The sequence below is a fragment of the Triticum dicoccoides genome, chromosome 3B, assembly GCF_002162155.2.
Source record: "Triticum dicoccoides isolate Atlit2015 ecotype Zavitan chromosome 3B, WEW_v2.0, whole genome shotgun sequence".
In the NCBI taxonomy this organism is placed as follows: domain Eukaryota; kingdom Viridiplantae; phylum Streptophyta; class Magnoliopsida; order Poales; family Poaceae; genus Triticum; species Triticum dicoccoides.
Genome location: NC_041385.1, coordinates 560,552,071 through 560,575,915, shown reverse-complemented (window position 1 = coordinate 560,575,915; position 23,845 = coordinate 560,552,071). Strand labels below are relative to the sequence as shown.

The window sequence follows — 23,845 nt, the reverse complement described above, 5'->3', positions numbered from 1 at the left end:
CCCCCTCTCCCTTGGCCCTATATATAGTGGGGAAAAGGAGGAGCAATCATACCTAAGGCCTTTGGTTGCCTCCCTCTCCCTCCCGTGACACATCTCCTCTCCCGTAGGTGCTCGGTGAAGCCCTGCAGGATTGCCACGCTCCTCCATCACCACCACGCCGTTGTGCTGCTGTTGGATGGAGTCTTCCTCAACCTCTCCCTCTCTCCTTGCTGGATCAAGGCGTGGGAGACGTCACCGGGCTGTACGTGTGTTGAACGCGGAGGTGCCGTCCGTTCGGCACTTGATCATCGGTGATCTGAATCACGACGAGTACGACTCCATCAACCCCGTTCACTTGAATGCTTCCGCTTAGCGATCTACAAGGGTATGTAGATGCACTCTCTTTCTACTCGTTGCTGGTCTCTCCATAGATAGATCTTGGTGTTTCGTAGGAAAATTTTTGAATTTCTGCTACGTTCCCCAACATAAAAATCATCACATATCTCCTTCATCTTCTTGATCTTGTCCTTGTACCCATGTTTCTGTTTGAGCAGATCTGCAATGATGTACTCCAGTTTTTTCTTCTCTTGTTTCAGTTGGTCCCTCTCTGTCACAACTTGGTCTCTCTCTACCACTAGCTGGTCCCTCTCTTTCTCTGCCTTTGCCCTAAGTACCTGATGAAGATTGGTACGACCATGGTCTGCCAGCTTCTTCTTCTCCATCTCCTCTTTGAGATCACTTAGAGCCAACCTAACATTGCCCAACTCTGTGATAGCATCCTCCTTGTCAGCAACCATTTTAGCAAAGTCCAGTTTGAAAAACCTAAGATCTTCCTCCATCTTCCTCTTTTCTCCAACTAGTTTGAAATTTCTTTCAGCAAGCTCAACATTTTCTGTGTGCCTGTCCTTGATATCTTTGTCATACATGCTCCACAATTCAGTGAGGGAGAACTGCATAGCCACTGACCACTTTCTGTCTATCCACTCCAGATAATTGCACTTTAGTTCTGCCTACAATTAAATAAATATGTTCTCAATAAGAAATATGTTCTGAATTGTAGTTCAGTAATATCCACTGAATTATAGTTTAGTTCTATCCACTGACTTATATTCTATGCATCAAATATTACATCATCAATTAATACATATATTGTGAAAATTGCATGCACAAATTCTGCAAAGAATTATAACAGCATATATAATTGTTTTCATCTATAAGATTGTATGCATAATTTATGGGCAGAAACAATTAAAACAACATATGGGCAACAACTATTACATCAACTTGGCAGAAACACTCATATGGGCACAAACACTCATAAGATTGTATGCACAAATTCTGGGCAGAAACATTTATATGCATAGATTATGGGCAACAACTATTACATCAACTGAAGCAACAGAAAAACTTTGATACACAAAATTGGAGTACTGACAAGTGAATGGACCAGAAACTAACTAAGCTAATCTACTTACAGTACTAGCCATCATACCTTCTCCTCAGCACACGCAAGAAAACGTCTCACTGTGTCCACAGATTCAAATGCAACAAACCTGTTGCAAGGTTGTTGATGCAGACAACGAGACGACAGATCGTGAGCAATGCCACTCCATTCATAGCAAGAGATAGTCCTAGGAAGCTAACCAGCACACAAATTGCACAAATCAGCGAGCTGGATGAAAATCCCCAAATGATGAACCCTAACCCTAGCGGGATGAACCCTAATCTGTGGGGGAGGCGAGAGGCGAACACGCATACCTGGCTAGTTACTTCTTCGCCATCCGAATAAGAGCTCGAGGACTCGTCGCTCCAAGAAACCATGGCGGAGCGGCGAAAGGCGGCGAGTCGACAGTGCCGGCGCCGGCGGTCGTTGGGGTCGAGAGAGAGGAGAGCGACAGAGTGATGAACTGGCGGACCGGTTCGAACACCGACCGGCACGGGCCACTTAAACGGGCGCGCCAAAATGGCCGTCTCTCACAGTCTAACGGCGTCCTTCAGCACGCACCACGTCAGCCCGACAGGCGGGACCCACCTGTCGGATTCGCTGTTTTCTGAGCTAAAACGCAGCGTCGGTGCTCCCGTTACAGATTAGCCCCATTGTTGGTGGTTTTGTGTGCCCTGCCCATAATGTGGTACCGATCTGTTACCCTAGCCCATAATGTGGTGGTTTTGGGTAAATAACTCGCATCCTACAGCAGCATCAACATCCGGCATATTTCTTGTAACATAGTTTATCAGTCTAGGAGCTCAAACTTTGATGCTCACAACTTAGCAAAGCATATTTTAACTTTGAGTGTTGGCCGCCATGTCTGGTTAGGCCAGCGCGAAGGTATACCTTTCGTCATGTAAACATTGTGACGATGTAATAAAGCTTTGCGAGGTTGACTAAAAAAAATCCTTACGCACACCGCACTCCCCAACTCGTTTGCTATCCGAGAGCTGGAAGCCCAAAAGTACGCCGACCACACGAAGGTCAGTCGCCACAGCCCAGCCCAGCCCACGGAAGGTATAGCCTCCCCCGTAGTCCCGTACGCACACCGCATTCCCCAACCATTTCCTGCTTCTTCGCTAGAACCCTAGCCGCCGTGCCGCCCCAAGAACCGGAAAAAGGGAAGCGACAATCCGGCGTGCCCTTCCTCGTCGTTGAATCCCGCCACCTCGTAAGCCGCTCCTCTCTCCCGATCTTCTCCCTCGCTTTAATCCCAAAATTGGTGGTTCGTGCCCTGCATCACAATGATATCCGCGCTCTGATCCGATCGTCTCCAGCTTTATCTTCGCCGGGGCAAGGAGGAAATCTCGTCGGGATGGGGAAGGCGAAGCGGGCGTCCATCTTCATCAGGCTCGTGTCGGCCGCTGGCACGGGGTTCTTCTACGTGAAGCGCAAGAACCCTCGCCGGATCACGGAGAAGCTCGAGTTCAGGAAGTACGACCCCCGCGTCAACAAGCACGTCCTCTTCACGGAGGCCAAGATGAAGTGAGCGCGCGCGCGCGCGGTCTTCGCCGGAAGATGCAATAACGCCGTCGAGCCCTGTTACGAACCTGAGAGAGAGAAAGAGAGACATCTGTTCTTGTTCGTTGTTATTTTTTCCTTGCTGTCGATGGACTGGGCTGCGGCGCGGTGCAGCTCATCTGTTCCTTCCTGCCGCTAATCCAAGTCCGTTCATCCCCATCCATGAAGCTCCTGGCCCAGGCCCCTGTTGCTGTACTGTTTCTGTGTTCTCTCTCTAGTCTCTCCCTGACATCGTCTAGACAGATTTGACATTTCGCCTGTCTGTGTAACATCTTTCCTGGTCCAACCGAACGTCAGTGAACTGATGGAAACTCTCTCTGAAAACTCAAAATGGAAATGGAGGTTGGTAACATGATTTGAGGCTGTAGCGGATGATGCTAGTGCTTTGTTCGGAGATCATATGAGCTGCTCAGTAGAATTCTCCATGTTAGTAGGTTACTCTACCATTCAGAGGAACATGGGCGAGTGGACAACAAGACGGTGCAGGCTCGGGGGTCGCATCTTCTCCACCTAATTCTAGTGGCAGCATGCGGCTATGCAAAGACAGAGACATCACAGCAACAATGCTGAGCACTTAAACCACGGCAAAACCGAAAATAGGTCATCTGTCAAATCGACACCATCTATCATCAAAGCAGATCCTCCACTGAACTCACCACGCCAAAGAATCCATAAAAGGGCAATGCTTTCACTCACTATGCTTGTTAGTTGTTACTCCATTCATCCACCTTGATGTCACCAAGAGGCAAGTCTTTTGATCATTGCGGGTGTGGAATATCTGGGTCAAATCATGACAGAATAGTAATAGCCTTGCAATAATTAGTCTTTTTTTTGTTAAACTCTTGTCCAACTACTTAATTAATGGATGAGACAAATATTTTGCCTCTGTTTAAAAAAGATGCTTCGAGGTTGTGGCATACTGCAGATTATTGTTGAATGTGTATAACGCCTTTTGTAGCCAACTCGTATAACTTTTGGAAATTATACGAGTTGGCTAGCAGCAAGATCAGGAACAAGAGAGGGCCCAGCCATCTAGAGGAGGATTTTGAAAGTAAATCCTCAAAAGTTATATGCTATTGTTGTTAGCTCACCCCATAATTCAGCACTAGATTTCACGAATCTGGAATTTTTATGTTTCTCCAGCCCCCCTTCAGCAACAGGTAGCTACTGCACGAAAGAAACAGGTAGTGATGTGCCTGCAGCTAGGGCTCCATGTTAGTAGGTCACTCTAGCATTCAGATAACATTATTTCTAGATAGTTTAATATCAGTCACTAAGTTGCGCGAACTACAATGCTAAAAGTGAGCACCAGTGCACCAATATAGGACAAATAAGATGAAATTTGTAAATTCATTGATCAGAGGGAACATGGGCTGAGTGGACAACAGGATGGTACCGGTTCAGGGGCCACATGTTCTCCTCAACCTAATTCCAGTGGCAGCATACGACCGTGCAAGCTCAAGAGGCATCATTCACGTTGCTAAAAAAAAAGGCATCATTCATAGCAACAATGCTCAGCGCTCAAATCAACAGGCACGGCAAAAACGCAAATAGTTCATGCGTCAATTCGACATCATCTCTCATCATAGCCGATTCTGGATCACAGTTTCGAACAAAATCATGGCATCTTATCATCAGGCAGGACAGAACTTACAAGCATCAGTTCAGAGCCTTCTGTGCATGCAGTTGGAAGTACTAGTACAATCTAGTAACAACATAGTAGCTTACACCAAAGGCAACATGTATTGGTAGAACCTTGAAGAGAGTCCTAACAGGGATGAAATAAGATAGGGTACATTTAGTAACAGTAGCAAAAAGAAAAAAGAAGTGAATGATGAAGACAAATATACTTTGTTATTTGATATTCTGGGGGTATTTGTACGGCGATTATGAAAAAGCCACACTAAAAAGAATATATGGGTGAAGTCCTAAGCTATATGAATCAACTAAGGTGGACGTTTGTAAGAAGCCTTGTTAGTTTACTGAGGGTTTCTCGAGCCGAGACCGTGTCGGGGTGGTGCTCGCCGCAGATGGAAGTGCGGATGAATATGGCCTTCCGTATCAGGTCATCCCCGATGCCATACTGTCCGCCTCGGAGCATCAGCTTCGCCCGTGTTTCTAGTACAGAAGCTTTCAGAAGAGCCAGCTCCTGCCAAAGATAGGTGTACTGGGCTTCTGACTGAACTGGCCTAAGGCAGGAGATTGATGTTTCTCTCCATTTGCCAGCATGAGAGAGCATGGATTCAGCTGCACGCTCCAATGCATCCGTGCACAGGCGCAGCAGCTCCAGCGCAGCATTACATCGGGAATATGTGATGAATGTGTTTATCGCAAGTGGCACCACAATCTGCTTCACAAAGAACATCAACTCAGATGGCCTCAGTTCTACCAGAAAAGGATCAGAACCAAATCCAAAAGCCATGAAGCAGGCAGCCCATAGGTGCTCAGAAGAATGTTTGATTGATCCTCGAAGGTACACTGATTGGACCGCAGCTTGAGCCGTTCTTGTGCCTCCTCGCTTGCGAGCATATAACCTGATCATATCATGGAACTGGATATACTCAGACTTTGCGCTGCACCTGGCAATTCCAAACCTCATCAACATTGCAGCTGCTTCAGCTTCAGATCTCTGCATCCTTGAAGTTGCAAGGCCACAAGTTAGTGTTCGCCACCACTTCCTCCACCTGGGACCCCTCCGATGCTTCTTTGGGGTTTTATGTGCAGCCAGAGCCAACATATGAATTGGAACTGCAGATGGTGCAAACCAACCACTCACTTGAACCATACGAATTGCCAGACTCCTGGGACCATCTGCATGCTCAAATATCGATAGGCAGACATCCAGGAGTCTAACAAGGATTTCATGATTTTTCAAGCTGATTACTTCTCTCTCATTCCAAGAAAAATCTCTTACGGGTGATGGCCGATTCAACGTGTCAAGAAGCCTACTTGGAATAATTGGAAGCTCCGAGAGTATAGCTCCAACAATAGCTAGGCCAAGAGTTAGCCTCCCAAGCTTTTCTTCAATGACCTTGAGCGCATCAATTTCCATTAGCGGGTATTCCTTGACAGCCCCCTTCATCAAAGTCATTGCCTCAGCACCAGATAAATAAGAAAGCTTCATTGGCTCCAAGTTCATCACCCGTGGAAGGCGTGTTGTTATGATGAAGTGAGTCTCTCCACCAAACTGTGGGAGAAGGTCCATTATGACTCTCTTATCCCACCAGTCCTTCTCACTCTCCAGATTATCAATGATAACTAAATACGGTATGTCCCGCATCAGTTCTTGTCTTATCTTGGCAATGGCTTCCTCTTCCTGTTCCTCAAAGCATCGGTCACTTCCTTTCTCATGCAAGCGGGTATCAACACTTAAATCTACTTCCAGAAGAGTCCGCAAAGACAAATAATTATGTCGAATGTATCTGCTCTCCCCTCTGACCCACAAAATCATCTTATATCTCTGGGAGAACCTGTATGCGTACTCCAAAGCCAAGTCTGTCTTGCCCATTCCAGATTCCCCTGATATGCAAGCAATGCCCTTTCCATAGAGTATCTTCCTAGTTTTTTTCTTCCTCCCATATCTCCCACCGTTCTTCACTCTCTGTTGTCGGCCATGCTGCAGTGGAGTGCCCAGTCTCTGCATCTCAATGCCTTCCTCAGTCTCCTTCCACATAACCGGCTCCTTTCCCTTGATGGTATCTGCATTTAATTGCTCATAATTGTTAGCAGACCAGCCACTCACAGGGCCTTTTCTTCGTTGCTTTGTCTTGAGCTCAAAATACTTCTTTTCCCCTTCCCCGCTGACATCACCAAACAAGATGAGCTCCAACTCCGAGAGCTCCTTTTTCCTCCCGACGAAATCAGCATTGCGAGGGAAAGGAAATTCATCTTTCTCCACCCTTGCTCTCCACCTATTCACCCGATCAACCACACTTCTCCTACCTAGTTTCATGGCCAAAAGAATAACTGCTTGCAGTATGGAGGCTCTCAAATTGGTATCATTCGCTTCTAACTGCACATCTACCACCCGAGAAAGAGCATCAACTGATTCCCTCCATTCATTCTCTATTCCACCATATAACATCCACAGCTCACCGCCATGTTTCTCCCACAGTTCTCCTCTCTTCTCTATGATATCTCTGGCAAGGCAATCAGCAGCACCCAAGTCAAAGAATATAGGGATCAGATTTTTCTTGCCGAAGAAGTTCCTGAGCTCCTCAATGGTATAAGGATTGCCAAATGACTTTTTTGTAAGGATGACAATTCCATATGTGGAAGCATTCATTACCCTCTCAACAGCATCATGGCTGTGTGAATTCCGACACCTGGACCGATCAGAAGCAAAGCAACTGATTCCATGAATCTCAAATTCTGCACGAAGCCAATTTGTGAACCTCAGCAGTGAAGCCTTGCGACCATGAAACCCTATGTACACATCATAGGTTCGAAGCCTACTGACAGAAGCTGCTGATGGCGTAGGTTGAGAGGACGAAGATTTCCGATATATTCCTACCTGTCTCTTCTGTTTCTCCTTTCGAGTTGAACGATCACAATTGCTAGTTGGAGTCGCGGACGAACTACCTTGGTATGGGCCGTTGAAGGTTGAAATGAAGCTGGGATTGTTATAGACAATTGCTGGAGTTCCAAAATTACTTGAAGTGCAAAGGCTGGGAGCAGGAGAAGCATCGTCTAGCAATAACCTTATGTTGGCTGATGATGGTAACTGCCCCCGCTGTACCAGAGTGTCACTGGAAAGAATATCACCGATTTTCAGCGCGATGCCAGTCGGGGAGTTATTGTGCTCGACATGAGCATGCTCCGGGCGACAAGCAGACAGTGACCGTGGTGTGAAGAAAGGTGACTGGTTGGCAGAAACAAATGTGGAGGAAGAGGATGACAGGTTCCTTGATGGTGCTGAGACCAAAGCCCCGACATCAGAGCTTTCCTCTTGAAGCTCCATACACCCATTTTCAGTACTATCCAGCTCTCAAGATGGCCTGTAATTCAGCTGATCGACGGTATCTGCAGAAGATAGAAACAAGTCCATCATGATTTGAAATTGTTCAATGAGTTCGTAGCCGGTACTACATATACATTGGAAATACACGCTTGGGAATAATAATTTCTTCATCAAAATGAGGCATGAGTAATTCAACAGCAGCGAAGAAACAACCAAGCTAGCAAAGAGCAGTAAAGCATACACATTCTACTCGTTGAAATAAAATGATGAAATTTGGAGAAAAGGGACAAAACAAAACTGTAGCAAAGGTGCATTCTATTGGTCATTCGGATAGAGTAACCCATCATGGCTCAATAATGGCTCAGCGAGTACTACGTCCAGGACTGAGAGAAAAACTTTCTCTAATTGCTTGATGATACTTTGATTTTGTTTATTGTTAGACGCCGGCAGGAAAAGGGAAAACAAGGTTGAGATGAGCTGTGCGCTTTACTACAGTAATCAATTCGGCAGCAGAAGAAGAAATAACTGTCATCGGTGACATAACATGCGAGAATTGGGATTGCCCATGCTCCTGCTTGATGATGCACAGCGTACCAAGTACAACCCGGGCCAGCAGCCGAGATGGGAAAAGAAACCAACCGTGTACGGCTCAGCGAGGGGAGAAAAATGGCAACTCTTTCCATTTCTTTCGTCGCAACCTTTAATGGTAGTAGGAGTAGCAGCAGCGCGCGCGGGGAGAAGCGGATCTAATGGTGCCCGCACCCACCGAAGCTCCAGATCTGCCGGCGGCTCTCGCAGTCGCAGCCGGGTCCCAACGAATCAGCGGAGAAAAAGGCAGGCTCTGAACAGAAACCGAACAAGATCACGCGTGCCATGCCGACGGCTCTCACTCAGTCAGATCTGGCAAAGCAGAAAGCCAGAAGAGAAGCCTCGAGAGCACGCCTCGGTTCAGTAGACCACAGGCCAAGCAAGAGGGACGCCTCCACAACCCAGAAGGAGAAACAGTCGTCCGCTCTACGGATTGCTAGCTAGCGCACCGGTGGAAACAGCAACAGAGGAAGGAACTCAAATTTGAAGTACCTGCGGCTTACATTTCTTCTCCCTCGAGATAGCCCCGGCGCGCGCGCGGTTCCTGCTCCCGCGCCGGATCCAGTTCCGCTCGGCTTGCTAGCTGCGGCTACGGCGGCGGCGGCGAGGATCCACCGGAACCAGCTTCCGTTGCTGTTTGTTAGCTCCGGAAGCGGCAGCAGCAGCGGTGAGTCCAAGCCCAGTGTGAATGTGCGCGCGTGATTCGTCGGGACGAGGCAGTGTCAGTGTGAGGTGTCGCGGCGGGCCATTTTTATATGGCAGAGTGAAGGGAGGGAGGAAGCAGCGGCGACGGCGGGGAAGGGAAGGAGGCAAAAGCTGAGCGAGCCGCGAGCGTACTGTATAGTGTATAGAGAGCAGAGGGAGGGAGGGAGGTAGGATGAGATTAGTGGTGGTGGTGGTATAATTGGAGGGTTAGGCTGGGATTAACTAAGGCTGCCACGGCGACGCCGACGCCGACGCCGAGGCGGGCCAGCCGTGTGGGTGGTCCCAAGGTTAGCGGCACGTTGGTTGGGTAGGAGGAGGAGACAGGCACGAGCGCGCCTGCTATGACCCGACAGCGAGAGCCGGTTCGACCCCGAGTTAGGTGTGAAAAAAGGAAATGATGGACGTAGTGGGGGATCTTCGGGAGCCATCACAATCTGATCCGTAAAAAATAGCCGTGACGAGGCATTGCTTTTTTTTTTAGAGCGGAATCGCTACTTAAGGGTACCTCAAGTTTTTATCGCACGCCCCCATTTGTAATCAAGTTTCTTTTGGACCTACTCCAATTGAGCCAAATATTTTTTATTAACACCTATTCAATCTATATAGTGTAGATTCGAAGAATCACTATTTATCAAATTAATCTTTATATTTTTATATTTTTTGAAGAAAAAATACTTTAATAGAAAACCATTAAAAACACGTTTAAAATATGAAAATGAAAAACTAAGTTCAGATCTTTTTATTCACTTTGAAATCAAGCTTTGGTGATTTTTTAAAAATATTCAAAAACCAAAGGGAAACACTACCTCCTCTCCTTGGTCTTTATGAAATGTTGTACGTGATAGCTCATATGTGTGAAGGTTTTTTCATGAAAATGCTCATAGACAAAATTTATGATTTTTGGTTGGTAACATGTCACAGAAGACAACATTGTGTGCAGGTTATATATTTTTTTGATTTTTTAAATTAATGGTGCTCATTTGACCTCGATCGTGCCAGCTAGATTTTTTTTTGTAAATGCCCGTATACCAAGTTTAGTATTTTTCCTCGTTAGTGTGTCTTATAAAACGACTCATGGCGAAGGTTTCATATTTTTTTGATTTTTTTTAAATTAGTTATACTCAGTCAAAGCCTTGGAAACTCCGTTGGCCAGCTCAAAACCCCTCTAAACCCCGTGGGGTTTCGCCTAACCATAGCTCCGAGCGTCAGCCGTCTGATCATACCCTAGCGCCAAGCGACAGCCTCAGATGTGGTCTTCTAGGAGGAATTCCGAGGGCAGGCTGCGTGCAGGCTCCGCGCCGTTGGATCACATGGACGGCTCCGTATCGTTGGATCGTGGGGCAATCCGCGAGACGATCCGCGAGACTTGTTGGTTGTGCCTCCCTTTCTTCTGCTGCTTATTTTGTGGCGACGAGAGGAGCCACTCCTCTGCTTCTTCTTCTCTGGCGGCGAGAGGAGCCACTCCTCTGCTTCTTCTTCTTCGGCGACTTTGGGCGATATGTCGAGCTCCACTTCAACCTCCTGCCCCTCATGGACCTAGTATGATCCACTTCCGATGGAGCGATGTCTTGACTGCCCACGCAGCACGCCACTGATACGGTTGACTTCGAAGGAGGTCAAGAATGGCAACTATGGGCATGAGTTCGTGAAATGCGAGAGCAAGCCAGAGGGGCAGGTTAGATCTCATGATTTTTCTCTGATTTCTTTTTCTATTTGCTTTTAATTCTTTTTCCTTAGATCTGGGATTTAGGGTTCATGTTTTCGTTTCAGATCATGAAGAAATGCACACATTTTGAATGGCTGGATGACTACGTTAAGCGGATTCAATTCAATGGGGCCCCAACCCGGGAGCTCATTCTGCCGTCAGCACCAACGAATTTGGTCCCTGAAAGTGTTGCTCTATAGTTGGGGATGCAGATCTGAAGGGGGAATTAAAGAAGATGAACAAGAACTTGAAGCAGATGATTTAATTGAACAAGCAGGCGAATCTGATAGTTTTAGGGTTTTATTTTTGTATAGTTGCTCTAGGAATTTCTTACTTAGTAGTCATCACTCGTTAGAGATGTTATTTGTGTCGTGTCATGTGCTCTACGATTTGCTTAAGGGTTTGTGGATCATGTGCTCTCTGTGTTGCTTAATTTATGGATCATGTGCTCTATGTGTTGCTTAAACTATGTCTCTATCTCCATCTCTGAATCTCTGTAGGTGTTAGTTTTTGACACTTTCAGTTTTGTCAGACAACACCGATCGTAGAAGAAAAAGAACGTAGTTCTAGGGCCCAAATTGAAACTAAGCTCTGGTTGGGCCGTCGCATTGCGTTGACTGTCGAAGGCCCACGAAGATAAAAGAGGCCTAGAAAATAGTGCATGTGTTGGCTCTATTTTTTACTTGATTATTGTCATGGTAAATCCATTTATTGCCATGCCGAACAAAAATAGTGCATGATGGTAAATCGATTTATTGTTAGCAGTACAACTTTTATCCCATGGCATTTTTGTACATATAATTGCCATGGCGAACTTAAGAATAACTTTTTCCATGTCATTGTTAGTGTAGATACCATGACAAATTCTTTAGGGTCCCAATTCTTTGTTGAACTTGCCCATGTCAAATTTATTTGTACATATCATGGCAATTTCCTTATGTATATAGCCTATGGAACAACACTTTGATTTTTTGACATGTGGGTATTATAAACATGTTCTTGTTGCAAGAAAATATTGTATACACGATTTTTTGTTTTTGTTTTTGTTATTAAGAGCATGTCAGATTTAATTATGTAGATCATGATATCCATCTGAAACCATGTCTAAAATAAAGTCTGGTGGCACCATTAACCACCATATCCATCTAGAGAGCATGTCTAGGGCTCGACTACGGCACCATATCCATCTAGAGAGCATGTCTAGGGCTCGCCTACGGCACCATATCCATCTACCGATATCTCACGTGGCAAGCATACATCCATAACACAGAAAGTAGCAACCATAGCATAGTTCTTACATAAAACATAGGGTGCCCTAAAACATTTTTTTGTGGGTGAAATAATGTATTACTCATCACGAAAGGTTCAAACAATCAATGACAGCTAGCTCTTTCGCTACCAAAGGCCCCGACCCTATCCAAGTCATAGTTCTGCCTTCTAAACGAGCAAACTTACCTAAGCTATCACTAACTTTATTTTGGCTATGATTGATATGAGTAATACAAGATTCACGAAAAGAGACATAAAGTATCTAATCTCCTTAATAAGCGATGCGTAGATAGATCTATCCACCTCTTTTGCCTGGATCAACTTCACTGCAACAAGGGAGTCCATCTGGATCATAACGGGAAGAGATAATGACAAACCCTCCATACACGCACATAGTTCAGCTTCGAGGGTAGCCAACGACATAATATATAAATATATATAACACATTGTACATAAAAGAGTTCACGATACAACCAACGACATAACATAAAAATATATAAAAGCCCTAACAAGCAAGACAAGCTTCACGAGACCGGTCGGGCCTTCACCACCATCTTCACCGCGCCTTCTCTTCAGTGCTCCTCCTCCATGCCGTCCTCGCCGAGGTAGTAGGGGAGGCTATGCATACCGTTGCAGGTGGGGAAGATGCTATCGAAGTCCGTGAAGATGTTGTAGGTGGTGAATGCGATGAACTCGCACCCACACCAAAACACCTTGCCGAGGAGGTAGTACGCATCGAATCTGTTGGTGAAGTTGGTGATGAGCCCTATCGCTGGAGTGGTGGAGTTTGGACGCACTTCCTCCAGTCGGAACATCCGGCGGGCGTAGCCCGCACCAAGGAACCATTGGGCAAACTCCTTTCCACCCCTCCAGCGTGAGAACACCCACACGTGGAGCATCGTCTCCACGACGACACCGGCGGGATACCGCCTCTCTGGCACGGTCAGTGGGAGCTGGAAGGTGGGGCCGTTGTACTACATCCTCGCCTGGCTTTGAGAGTGCTCTGGGTTTGGGTGAAGAAGAGAAGGGGGCGGCGCAAATGGATGTGTGGAGAATAGGTGGAGGCGTGGGTGGTTTAAATAGAGAAAGGGGAAGGGAAGGGGAGTGGCACCGGCCGTGCTTTGGATTTGCTACGTTCAAACGAGCGGTGTCGATTGATATGCCACTTTAATTGCCACGTTGAATAGATGTGAGCGGATCGAGGAGACAAGTGTGCGAGATGAGACAAACCAGCAGCAGCGACCGCCCCTGCGTCCGTGGCGGCTCGCGTGCAGAAAGAGGTCGGTCAGTGTCCGTGGCGGCTTGCATGAGAAAGAGAGGAGGTCGGTGCATCGTGACGGCAGACATCAGCGCATGCAGGCAGGCTAGCTACGTGCATGCATAGCAGGCTCATGTCGTTGCGGCGTGCAAGGCCCAACAATCTAACCACGGCCCAACAGGTGAACAGCGGCACCGTCCGACACGGCCCCAATTGTCAGGTCCAACGGGCAACGCAGTCCAGCGCGGCCCCACTCGTCAGAGTTAACGGTCAAAGCACTGACCCAACGGCATCCATCGTTTGTGACCATTTATGAGGGTTTCAGACAAAGGATTGGGGAAAAGTGAGCAAAAGTTAAGAGCGTGGGGTGAATGAGTAGAGCTAAGGAACCAGGGGCACAGATGTAAAAAAACTACTACATATGTCTATTAAGCATGTCCTTGCATAAACACAACTGTTCTTTTGTATCCCGCATCAATCACTTATGACAAGACACCTTTAGTATATGCAGTGTGATATTGGTTGCATGTTTCATGTGATTTATAACATGTACTGCTTCTAATTGTTGAAACACCATTTATGATGAGATGCTTTTAACTTGGCAGGGTCATATTGGTTGCATCTTTCATGTGGTGTTTAGCTTGCATTGCTTCTAATTTGTTGAAATGGCTTCTTCTTAGTTTACACAGATAGGTGTGAATATGTCATGTCATCCTGTTTTTCGTACATATTCCATCCTCGTATCATGTGTTTGCCTTACATCAAAGTAGTGTTTGTCAGTATCATGCATGCATGAGTTATGAAGAGTGAATTATGTTCCTTTTTCTTGTCGGTTTGACTTGGCAATGCAAAATCAATAAAGCGGAAGGAAATTAGCAAGGCAGTGGATGATGGTGCTCCTTTCGAGCAACTGAAACGGAGGGTGTCTACAGATTCTACTCTGCTGTCCTCCCAACAAGATTTGTAAGACAACACATACATAGACACTCAACGTAGTTGTGTTCATGATGAGCACATCTCTCCTACTCCACCATCACAGGTTCTCGCTCTAACTTGGCACTGTTATATGTGGTTGCATGTTACGTATGATGTCTAGCTTATATTGCTTCTAATTTTGTTGAATTGCATCTCCTTAGTTTACACATTATACTTGTAAATAAGGCACGTGTTCCTATTTCTAGAACATACAATATCTGTCTATCACACCATGTTCTTACATCAAAGTACTACTATTGTGTAACCTGCAACAATCACTTATCATTAGACACATTTAACTTGGGACTATGATATTGGTTGCATCTTGCATTCTTTTCTAGCTTGTACTGCTTCTACTTTGTTGAAATGGCACTTATGAGGAAACAATTTTAACTTGGTAGAGTGATATTCGTTGCATCTTTCGTATGGTGTCTAGCGTTCATTGCTTCTAATTTGTTGAAATGCCTTCCGCTTAGTTTACACATAATAGGTGTGAATATGCAATGTTGTCCTTTTATATTACATATTTAATCCTCCTATCATGCGGCCGCCTTGCATGAAAGTAGTTTCGTCATGCATCAATGAGTTCTGAAAAGCGAATTTTATTAATTTTTCTTGTGGGTTTGACTTGACAATGCAAAAAAACTAAGAAATAGGAAGGAAAACATTAAGGAAGGGGCTGATGGCGGTCTTCTGGTGGAACCGGTAAGGACGCGCTCTAGACATTGTACTACTAGTGCTAGTGTAATAGAAGTTCCAAGTAAATATGATGGGCCCAACAATTCTACTCCAGCATGCCTTTTGCTTTCTCTAGCTTGGCAGTGTGATATTGGCTTGCATGTTGCATACGACGTCTAGCTTGTATTGCTTATAATTTGATTAAATTGCATCTGCTTAGTTTACACATTATACATGTGAATATGGCATGTCTTTCTTTTTTGCATATACTAGATTTGTCTATTACATTTTCTAACATTGAAGTATTGTTTGTGTCTATCCTTCATCAATCACTTATGACGAGACACCTTTAACTTGGTGGTGTGATGTTGTTTGCATCTTGCATATGATTTATTGCTTGTACCGCTTCACATTTGTTTAAGTGTCACTTATGATATGAGACACTTTTAACTTGGCAGAGTGATATTTGTAGAATCTTTCATATGGTGTCTACCTTCCATTGCATTGCTTCTAATTTATTGAAATGCCTTCTGCTTAGTTTACACATCACAAGTATGATTATCTCATGTCGTCCTGTTTCTCGTACATATTACATCCTCCTATCACGCGGTTGCCTAACACCAAAGTTCAGTTCGTTTGTATCACACATCAATTAGTTCGGAAGAACTATTATTTTATTTTATTTTCTTGTGGGCTTGACTTGAGATGGCAAAAAGAGGAAGGAACACAGAATGATAGGGGATGGTGTTAGTACTCGGGAGGCACGAAAACAGAAGCAAAATAGCTCTGCAGATTCTGCTGGTACTGATGGTGCAATAGAAGGTCGAAGTTCACCGGATAAACGTACAAACATGGTATCCCCTGCTACACCAGCTGCAAAACATACCAAAGACAAACGAATAGTTGCCACCAAACAAGCAACAACAACCCTAGTGGTCGCAGCACCTTTCTTCCACTATACCAACATCTACACAAGTTACTCGTTTGTCAACTCAGCTAGCGGCAAGTTCCCAAGTTCCCTTGCCATCTGACACTACTTCCGAACCACTCTTGACACAAGAGGATTTGGCAAGATCAGATGAACCTTGTGAGCTTCAACAACAAGAAGGTAGTTGATCGAGTCAAGTTATAGTTGCATTCTTCTTTATATGTAGTCTCACGGTTTGATGTACACTAACACTTCCCATGTTCGTTTTGAACTAGCACCTAGGCACAAGAGGAAACAAACATCAGGGATAATGCTCGACAGGTTAAGTAAATCTAGAGGAGGAAGAATGGACACCATTTTGAGGCAGGTTTAAAAATGCCGCATGATGCTACATAGTCAGCCAAGTTAGTATCAGAGGCAGCCGTTGTCATTAGATGTCATGCACGTATCCTCCCAACATGGATTCAATATGGTAATGATAAAGACAAAATCCAGTTTAACACCTTCCTCGACCATTTATCTGTAAGTATGGTCATTTATGGAAATTAGTAATGTCGTCTTACTCTGTCCCATACTTTCTAGGTTGCTGGTAATGAGACATCCATTATCTTCAATAGATGAGGTTCAAGTTGTATCGCCAAGATGATGCAACCAGACAAGCATGCACTCATGTTTTCAAGTCCGTTCTGTGTCAGTATCGGTATAACCTGAGGAGAAATCACTTCGAAGGCAAGGCTAACAGTGAACTTGCCTAAACATCTACAGTGGAAAATATAACGGATGAAGACTGGAGAGCCCTTATTAAACACTAGTCTGATCCAAAGTATTAAGTATGTTATATATATTGGGATTAGATCACATGTTGAACTCCTATTTACACACGTGCCATACAAATCTATCTTCTTCTAGGTGAATTGTTCAAAGAACAAGGCCAACCGTTAAAAAGTAAAATTTCAACATACGACATGATCTCGTAGCTATATTGCACACTGCGAGGCTCTTGTAACTAGATGTTGTTTCACTCTTTTCATAGTGCCATGTTATCAAATCTATATTGACTTCTTCCGAATGCAGAGGAAAGCAAGCAAGGACCAAAAAGTACTGAACCAAATGCGGTGGAAATCTTCAAGGACTGTCGCACCAGCACGAAGGGCATGACTACACTAGTCAAAGCCGTTGTTGTAATTCCTTAATCCTCGTGCCTTTGAACTACTTGTTACTCTGACTTATGCATTGAACTGCACGTTTTGCAGCCAATGTCTATTACTCTTTTTAATTTCATGCACAGTTGTCTTAACGTATCATTGCACCTTACAAGGTTTAAAAGAGAGGAGTGATGTTTCTTTGCTCTTCTATAATCTAGTTCCATGTTGGACTTTCCCACTCAATGTTACAATTGCATGTTTGTCTATTCTCAGTTGTTTTGTGATATGAATGATGTAATACTATGCTTACTGTACTATAAACTTTGTCTCTTTATCCTTAGCTGTCAATACAATGTGAAGAAATACACAATACATTAGCCATGGTACATGGTCATATGTTTGAAACCTGGTTTTATTATGTACTTTATAGTAAAATACAACTAATATTATACATGGGTTCACCAAAATAAGTTATGTATATAGACCAAAGCTATTTTTTTTGATTTTGCTACCTCATTAATAAGTATTGTTATGGTACTACTAATGTACAAACTCAACTTTTCAGCAAGCTCTGGAACAGATGGTGGAACCACCACCTCCTGAAGCTGACGAGGCAACCATAACTGCAATGTCACTTCTTGCTGTAGTGGGTTAGTATCTCTCCACTGAAAGTACATGTAGTCCCCATGTGTGGTTTTGGTAATTAAATGACAATCCTAATGGACTAATGTTTGCACTGAGATATACATTTGAAGGAAAGTTCCATTTGCAATGCATGAAGAATATTGGATGAATTGGTGGATGAAATCCATCAACATCTATATATGCATTGAGACTTGATAATGAATGACAATTCCTATGAAGAAACAATGACATCAAGTTATATAGGAAGGTTTGTTCCATGGGTGATGCAAGAAGGATATTGAATGGATTCGGAATGAATGCCATATACATGTAGTTGTGCATCAAGATTAATCATGGAGCAAAGATTAAGGTTGACCAAGATGAAGATCGAAGATTGAATTCAAAGATGGTCAACACACAAGCGCAAATCATGTGCCACGTGAGATCTTGTGGTATGGTAAGAATTTGTCAATTGCGCTTTGTGTACTAACCCATACTATGTGTTGCCTATGTTTTTGAGAGGAGATTCTCATGGGCTCGCATCGAGAGAGATATTTCAAGTGTCTATGAGAGGATGACATCAAGTGTTGATGATCATGGTTGACAAGGGCAAGTTCAAGATAACTATCCCGAAGGATTACATGCTTGAAGCTTGTGGATGATCACATGATGGACACATGAAGATAAATACAAAGCAAAACTTCCCACATTGTGTATGGGGGAGCTACTTGAAGACTTCACCAATGTCTTGCCATTCAACTTGATCCAAGAAGAAACTTCAACTTCAAGCTCAAGTGAAAGGCTCGAGTCAAAGGTATTAGTTCCTTCGACGTTAGTGTTGTGGAGTGATGAACACCGAAGGAACACATACACTCAAGAATGGATTATTGATAGCTATGTAGTGTAGACCTTTTATGATTCTTGAGTTATAGGGATCCCGCACTATTAAGAGGGGATCAAAGGGGTTCGTGATAGATTTTCTCAAGTCAACATCTTCTCTACACAATTCCACTCATATCCTATATACCAAAGAAAATCCAAAGCCAAATAGGTTACCCAAATACATGATAAAACCTTTGCATATTTTGCATCCTCCATTTTGGTTCATCTTGGGTGGTTCTCTATGTGAGGACCTGGGTTTTTTTCATAGCTTCAAAACGAGCCCAAGATCATCAAAATCGGAGTCCGGATGTAAAAGTTGTGCCTGTTTCAGTTTCTAGGCTGCAGCAGTTTGGTTTGGCCGGATCATCCGGGTCCTCTCCCATATCATCCGGGCTTTGCCCGGATCATCCGGGTTCCTGCCCGGATCATCCGGGTTATTCGTAAAATTCATCACAGAAGCTTATTCCGCTAGCCGGATCATCCGGCTACCCACCCGGATCATCCGGGAATTGCCCGGATCATCCGGCTATGTCCCCGGACATCCGGGTATCTACTTCACCACATTGTATATTGACCTTCCCGGATCATCCGGGCATTGCCCGGATCATCCGGGTATGCGTCCAGATCATCCGGGCAGGTCAACAACTGCGGGAAACGGCTCTATTTTCTTTGGGGGTATAAATATCCCTCTCCCACTCCGGGGGAGGGTTGAGCACTTCATCCCAAATTGTCCCAAGAACACAAGTGGCTCCCTCTCACTTCTCCTACACCAAATCTTAGATCCCGGAGAGATTAGTGAGTGTTCTTGAGAGTTGTTCCAATCAAAAGATAGATCCTCTCCCTCTCCCTCTTGTGACCAAAGCAATTCGTGATTTGAGCAAGTCTTGAGCATTTCCCCCTTGATCTTGTTACTCTTGGAGGTTGGAGACTCCTAGGCGGTAGGAGTGCTCCGGTGAGGAATCAACTTGTGATTTGTCCCCCGAAAAGTTTGTGAAGGTTTGGAGGCCGCCTCAAGGTCTACCACTAGTGGTTGAGAATTGCCTTCGTGGTGATATCTCAAGGAGAATAGGGTGAGCCTTCGTGGCGTTGGTGTGCCTCCGTGGTAACATCCACCTCTTTAACGGTGACTAGCTTCCCTCCAAGGAAGTGAACATCGGGATACATCCTCGTCTCCGTGACTTTGGTTATCCCTAACCCTAACTCCTTACTTGTGGTTGACTTTGGTCATTTGACCGTGCATTCACTATATCTTGTTGTCCTCATTATATTGTGGTGGTTGATTATATTGTGTTGGCCATTTCCTTGTAGAGATTATTTAGGCCTACACTTCATATTCCGCAATTCATACTTGCTACTATTGATATACATTGTGATTAGTGTGAATTGCTAACTTGTGTTATAAACTTCCATATATTGTGATATTGCTCAAGTAAGTTTGTGTAACTTACTTGAGTTTGCTTGTATCATTAAATTCCATATATTGTGATACAATTTGTGTAAGCTTGTATTGCTTACTTGTGGTTGTGTGTATTATTCATTTCCATACCTTGTGATATACACTGAGTAAGTTTGTGTGACTTACTTGTGCTTACTCATATCCTGTTGTTCTCATCTTGTTTATGCTAAGTTGTTGGTGCACTTAGTGAGCCTAGTATATTTAGGATTTGTGCTTGAAAAGTATCCGCTTAGTTTATTTCCGCATTAGGATATAGCCAAATCCGTAAAAGATTTTAAAACGCCTATTCACCCCCCTCTAGGCGACATCGTGGTCCTTTCAATTGGTATCAGAGCTAGGTCTCTCCTTATTAGGCTTAACCGCCTAGAGAGTAACGATGTCGACTAGTGAACTAGTGCACGATGACACATTTTGTTTTAATGGCACAAATTACATTATGTGGAGATTACGCATGCTTTGTCACTTTCGGGCCATGGGTCCAAATGCTTTGCGGAGTGTGGTTGTAGGGAATTCAAATCTAAAGGATGGACAATCTCCATCACTTGATGATATGCATCTTGATTGTGAAGCTTTAAGTTTCATTCACCAAGCTATAACCTTCGAGGTGTTCAAGTCAATCTCGTCTTGTTCGTTGGCTCATGATGCTTGGACCAAAATTGAAGATATATATGGTGGGTCCAATCTTCAATGAAGACAATATTCTTTTTGGGGAGTTAATGGAGGAGTTCTCCACATTTTTAAATCATGAAGAGCTCTCTATTGCTTCCACCTCCGATTACTTGCATACCCCAACATCTTTCACTTCACCAACATGTGGCATACCACAAGGTAATGACATGGTGAGTGAAGAAATATCCTGTAATGATGGTGTTAAGCTCATTTGTGATGATATGCTTGATCTCCCATGTTGGCATGATAGAAATATCGTGATTCCCTCTAGTTCTATTTGTGAAACTAACCATGTAGAGGAAATCAAGAAAAATGAGGCATGCTTGGTTGATGAAGAACCCTCTTCTCCAAAAGAATCATCATCAACCCCTTGTGTTCACATGTGCCTCATGGCAAGAGGTAATGACGAGGTATCATCTTCTCTTAGTGACAATGATGATAGTTGTAATGAGGAAGATGATGAAGTCTTGACTCAAAATCTCTATGAGATTGGGAAAACTCTTCGTAGAGCTAAAAATAACACTTATAAAAGGTTCCAAGATGTTCTTGCTTGCTTTCAAAAACGTAATGACTTATTTCTTTACGAGCAAGCAAAAAGTGAACAACTTGAACATGAACTTGCTATGGCTCATCAATGTCTTAGTGACTTGAGGTCTTTAAAAGAAGAGATTGAAGTTACGCATTGTAAACTTAAAGAGGATTTTGAGCCCCTTGACCTTGACTACAATAAGGTCAAAGGAGAGCTCATCAAACTCTCTAAGTCTCATGAGGAACTTCAAGCTACTCATGCGGAGTCTCTAGCTTCTACATGCTCCTCTCATATTTATAATGATGCTTGTGCTACTAACTCTATCTTGTGTGAAGCATCGATATTAAAAGAAAATGTTGACCTAAGGACTCAACTTGATTTGCTAACTAGCAACTATGGGAAATTGGAAGAAAGTTATGAAAAGCTCTCGGGCACTCATGAGGATCTTATAATCTCTCATGATGGGCTAAAGTTAGCTCATAAGGCTATGTGGACCAAGGTAAAATCGTGTGAGTCTCATGTGGATATTAGCACATCTTCTACTCGAAGTGCCTTATTGCCATGTGCTAGTCCTTGCAATTCCTCTCTACATGATATTGGTACATCTTGTGATGAATTGCTCACCATGCCTTGTTGCTCTAACAATGAAGTTTCTACTTCCTCTAGTTCTTTTGTTAATACTAACCTTGTAGAGGAAAATAAAGAGCTCAAGGCCCAAGTCACCAGTTTGAAGAAAGACTTGGAAAAATATTGTGATAATATCTTGAGTGTGCAAAAGGACCCTCAAGACAAAATTGGACTTGATTTCATCTCCAACAAGAAGAAGTCCAAGAACAAGAAGAAGGGACGAGATCAAGTCAAGAATTCGGCCAACATTATTTGCTTCAAGTGCAAGAATGTTGGACACCATGTGAGATCTTGTCCATTGAAAAAGAAGGCTTCAAGTGTGAAGCATCAAGGGAAGTGGCCTCAAGTTCAATATCAAGATAATGAAAGGCCTCTTCCCATGCCTAACCAAGATAATGCTCTCCAAGTTGAAAAGGTAAAGAAGAAGAGAAAGGGGAGCACATGTTGCTATATTTGCCGTAAGAAGGGACACATAGCTTCATCTTGTTCCAACGGTAACATATCTAAGCCTCCTATAGTCAATAATCATTATTTGCTAAAGAAGGATATTGTTGGCAATGTGTTTGCCAAGTTTGTGGGTTCCCAGAGAAGTTTGAAAGTGGACAAGACCATTTGGGTTGCCAAGCCTATTGTTACTAACTTCTTAGGACCCAACTTGATTGGGGACCATCAAGCTCAAACTTGATCAATAGGTGTGTGGAGGGCATTGGAGACTTGGCTACTTCATGAAGAAAAACTATTTTCACCATATGTTATGGTTAATGCCAAGTCAAGTGGATTATCATCATATCTATCAATCCAATGCTCCTCTTTGCGGTAACTTGTACTTGCATTGTTTACATTGAAAGTTACTGTGTCCCTTGCATGTTTAGGTTTTGTACCTAGCATGTGCTTTTTTAGTTGTGCTTCCTAGTATGCTTGATTTGTGTTATCTAGCATGTGTAGGTCACAATGCACTTCATATATTTGTGCTTGTGTGGTTTCAAGCCTTTATTGCTTCATTAGTTGAATCTTCCTTGGCTGGATCATCACATTATGGGGGAGTGCTATGTTTTACGGATATCACAAACCTTAAAGGTGTATGTATGTGGGATACCACCTAGTATTGTTAGTGCTATATTATCAAGGTACTATGTGGTATGTAAAGCTCATTTGAAACTCAAATTCTCATCCATTAATTATCCTTAGTTGGGTTTCATTTGCTTCTTGTGGATAATACATGGATCATCATATTATGGGGGAGTGATATGCTTTGTGCATATCACAATCCTTGTTAATATGAACAATTGAGGGATGCCACCTAGAATTTATATTTGAGATTATCTTATATCTCCGTGGCATGCAATGTCTTGTTTACGTATGGCATTCTTGTGCGGTTTTGCCCATGGTTATCTTTAAAACCATATTTGGAAAATCATTTGATTAAAGCTATTCCAATTATTGCTTTTCATGATTATCTATCTAGTCGGAATGTTAATATTATGCTATCCAAGCATTGTGGTTATTCCTAAACTCTCATGTTATGCTTGTGTTAGTATAGATTATCATGTACTTATTTGGTTTCTACACCCAATGATAACCCGAAATACCATTTTGTTCGAATTCATCTTATTGCTCTATATGAGAGTTTGTTATCTCATTGTTTATAGTGTCCTATATCTACTTGAGTGGGATATTCCTATGAGTATGTGTGCAATGCATATCTTATATGCTCATTGTTTTTTTCCTTGGTTCATATGTTGAACTTTGTGTGCTATCATATGTTGATTTGTCACTTTGATTCATTTTGGACAACATGAATGACTAGTGTTGTTATTGGAAGTATTAACAGTTATGTGGTCATTTGTCCAATTTATAT

The 23,845-nt window shown here is 43.6% G+C and overlaps 2 protein-coding genes across 3 annotated transcripts; one reads left to right on the top strand and one right to left on the bottom strand.

The window, feature by feature from the left end:
* Positions 1–2,484: 2,484 nt before the first annotated feature.
* LOC119277070 (50S ribosomal protein L33-like) lies at positions 2,485–3,344 on the top strand. Its single transcript, XM_037558286.1, has 2 exons — positions 2,485–2,639; positions 2,746–3,344. Exon 2 carries the CDS (start codon positions 2,784–2,786, stop codon positions 2,955–2,957), a length of 174 nt encoding a protein of 57 aa, XP_037414183.1. The 5' UTR covers positions 2,485–2,639; positions 2,746–2,783; the 3' UTR covers positions 2,958–3,344.
* A 1,196-nt stretch (positions 3,345–4,540) lies between these two features.
* On the bottom strand, positions 4,541–9,405 carry LOC119277069. Of its 2 annotated transcripts, none has more exons than XM_037558284.1 (2): positions 9,030–9,405; positions 4,541–8,011 (listed from the first exon to the last, which is right to left on the bottom strand). In XM_037558284.1, the coding sequence occupies exon 2, from the start codon at positions 7,947–7,949 to the stop codon at positions 4,932–4,934; it is 3,018 nt and encodes a 1,005-aa protein (XP_037414181.1). In that variant the 5' UTR covers positions 7,950–8,011; positions 9,030–9,405; the 3' UTR covers positions 4,541–4,931. The 2 variants fall into 2 exon arrangements, with proteins under 2 accessions (XP_037414181.1, XP_037414182.1); XM_037558285.1 differs by having other exon boundaries at positions 9,041–9,405.
* Positions 9,406–23,845: the final 14,440 nt, after the last annotated feature.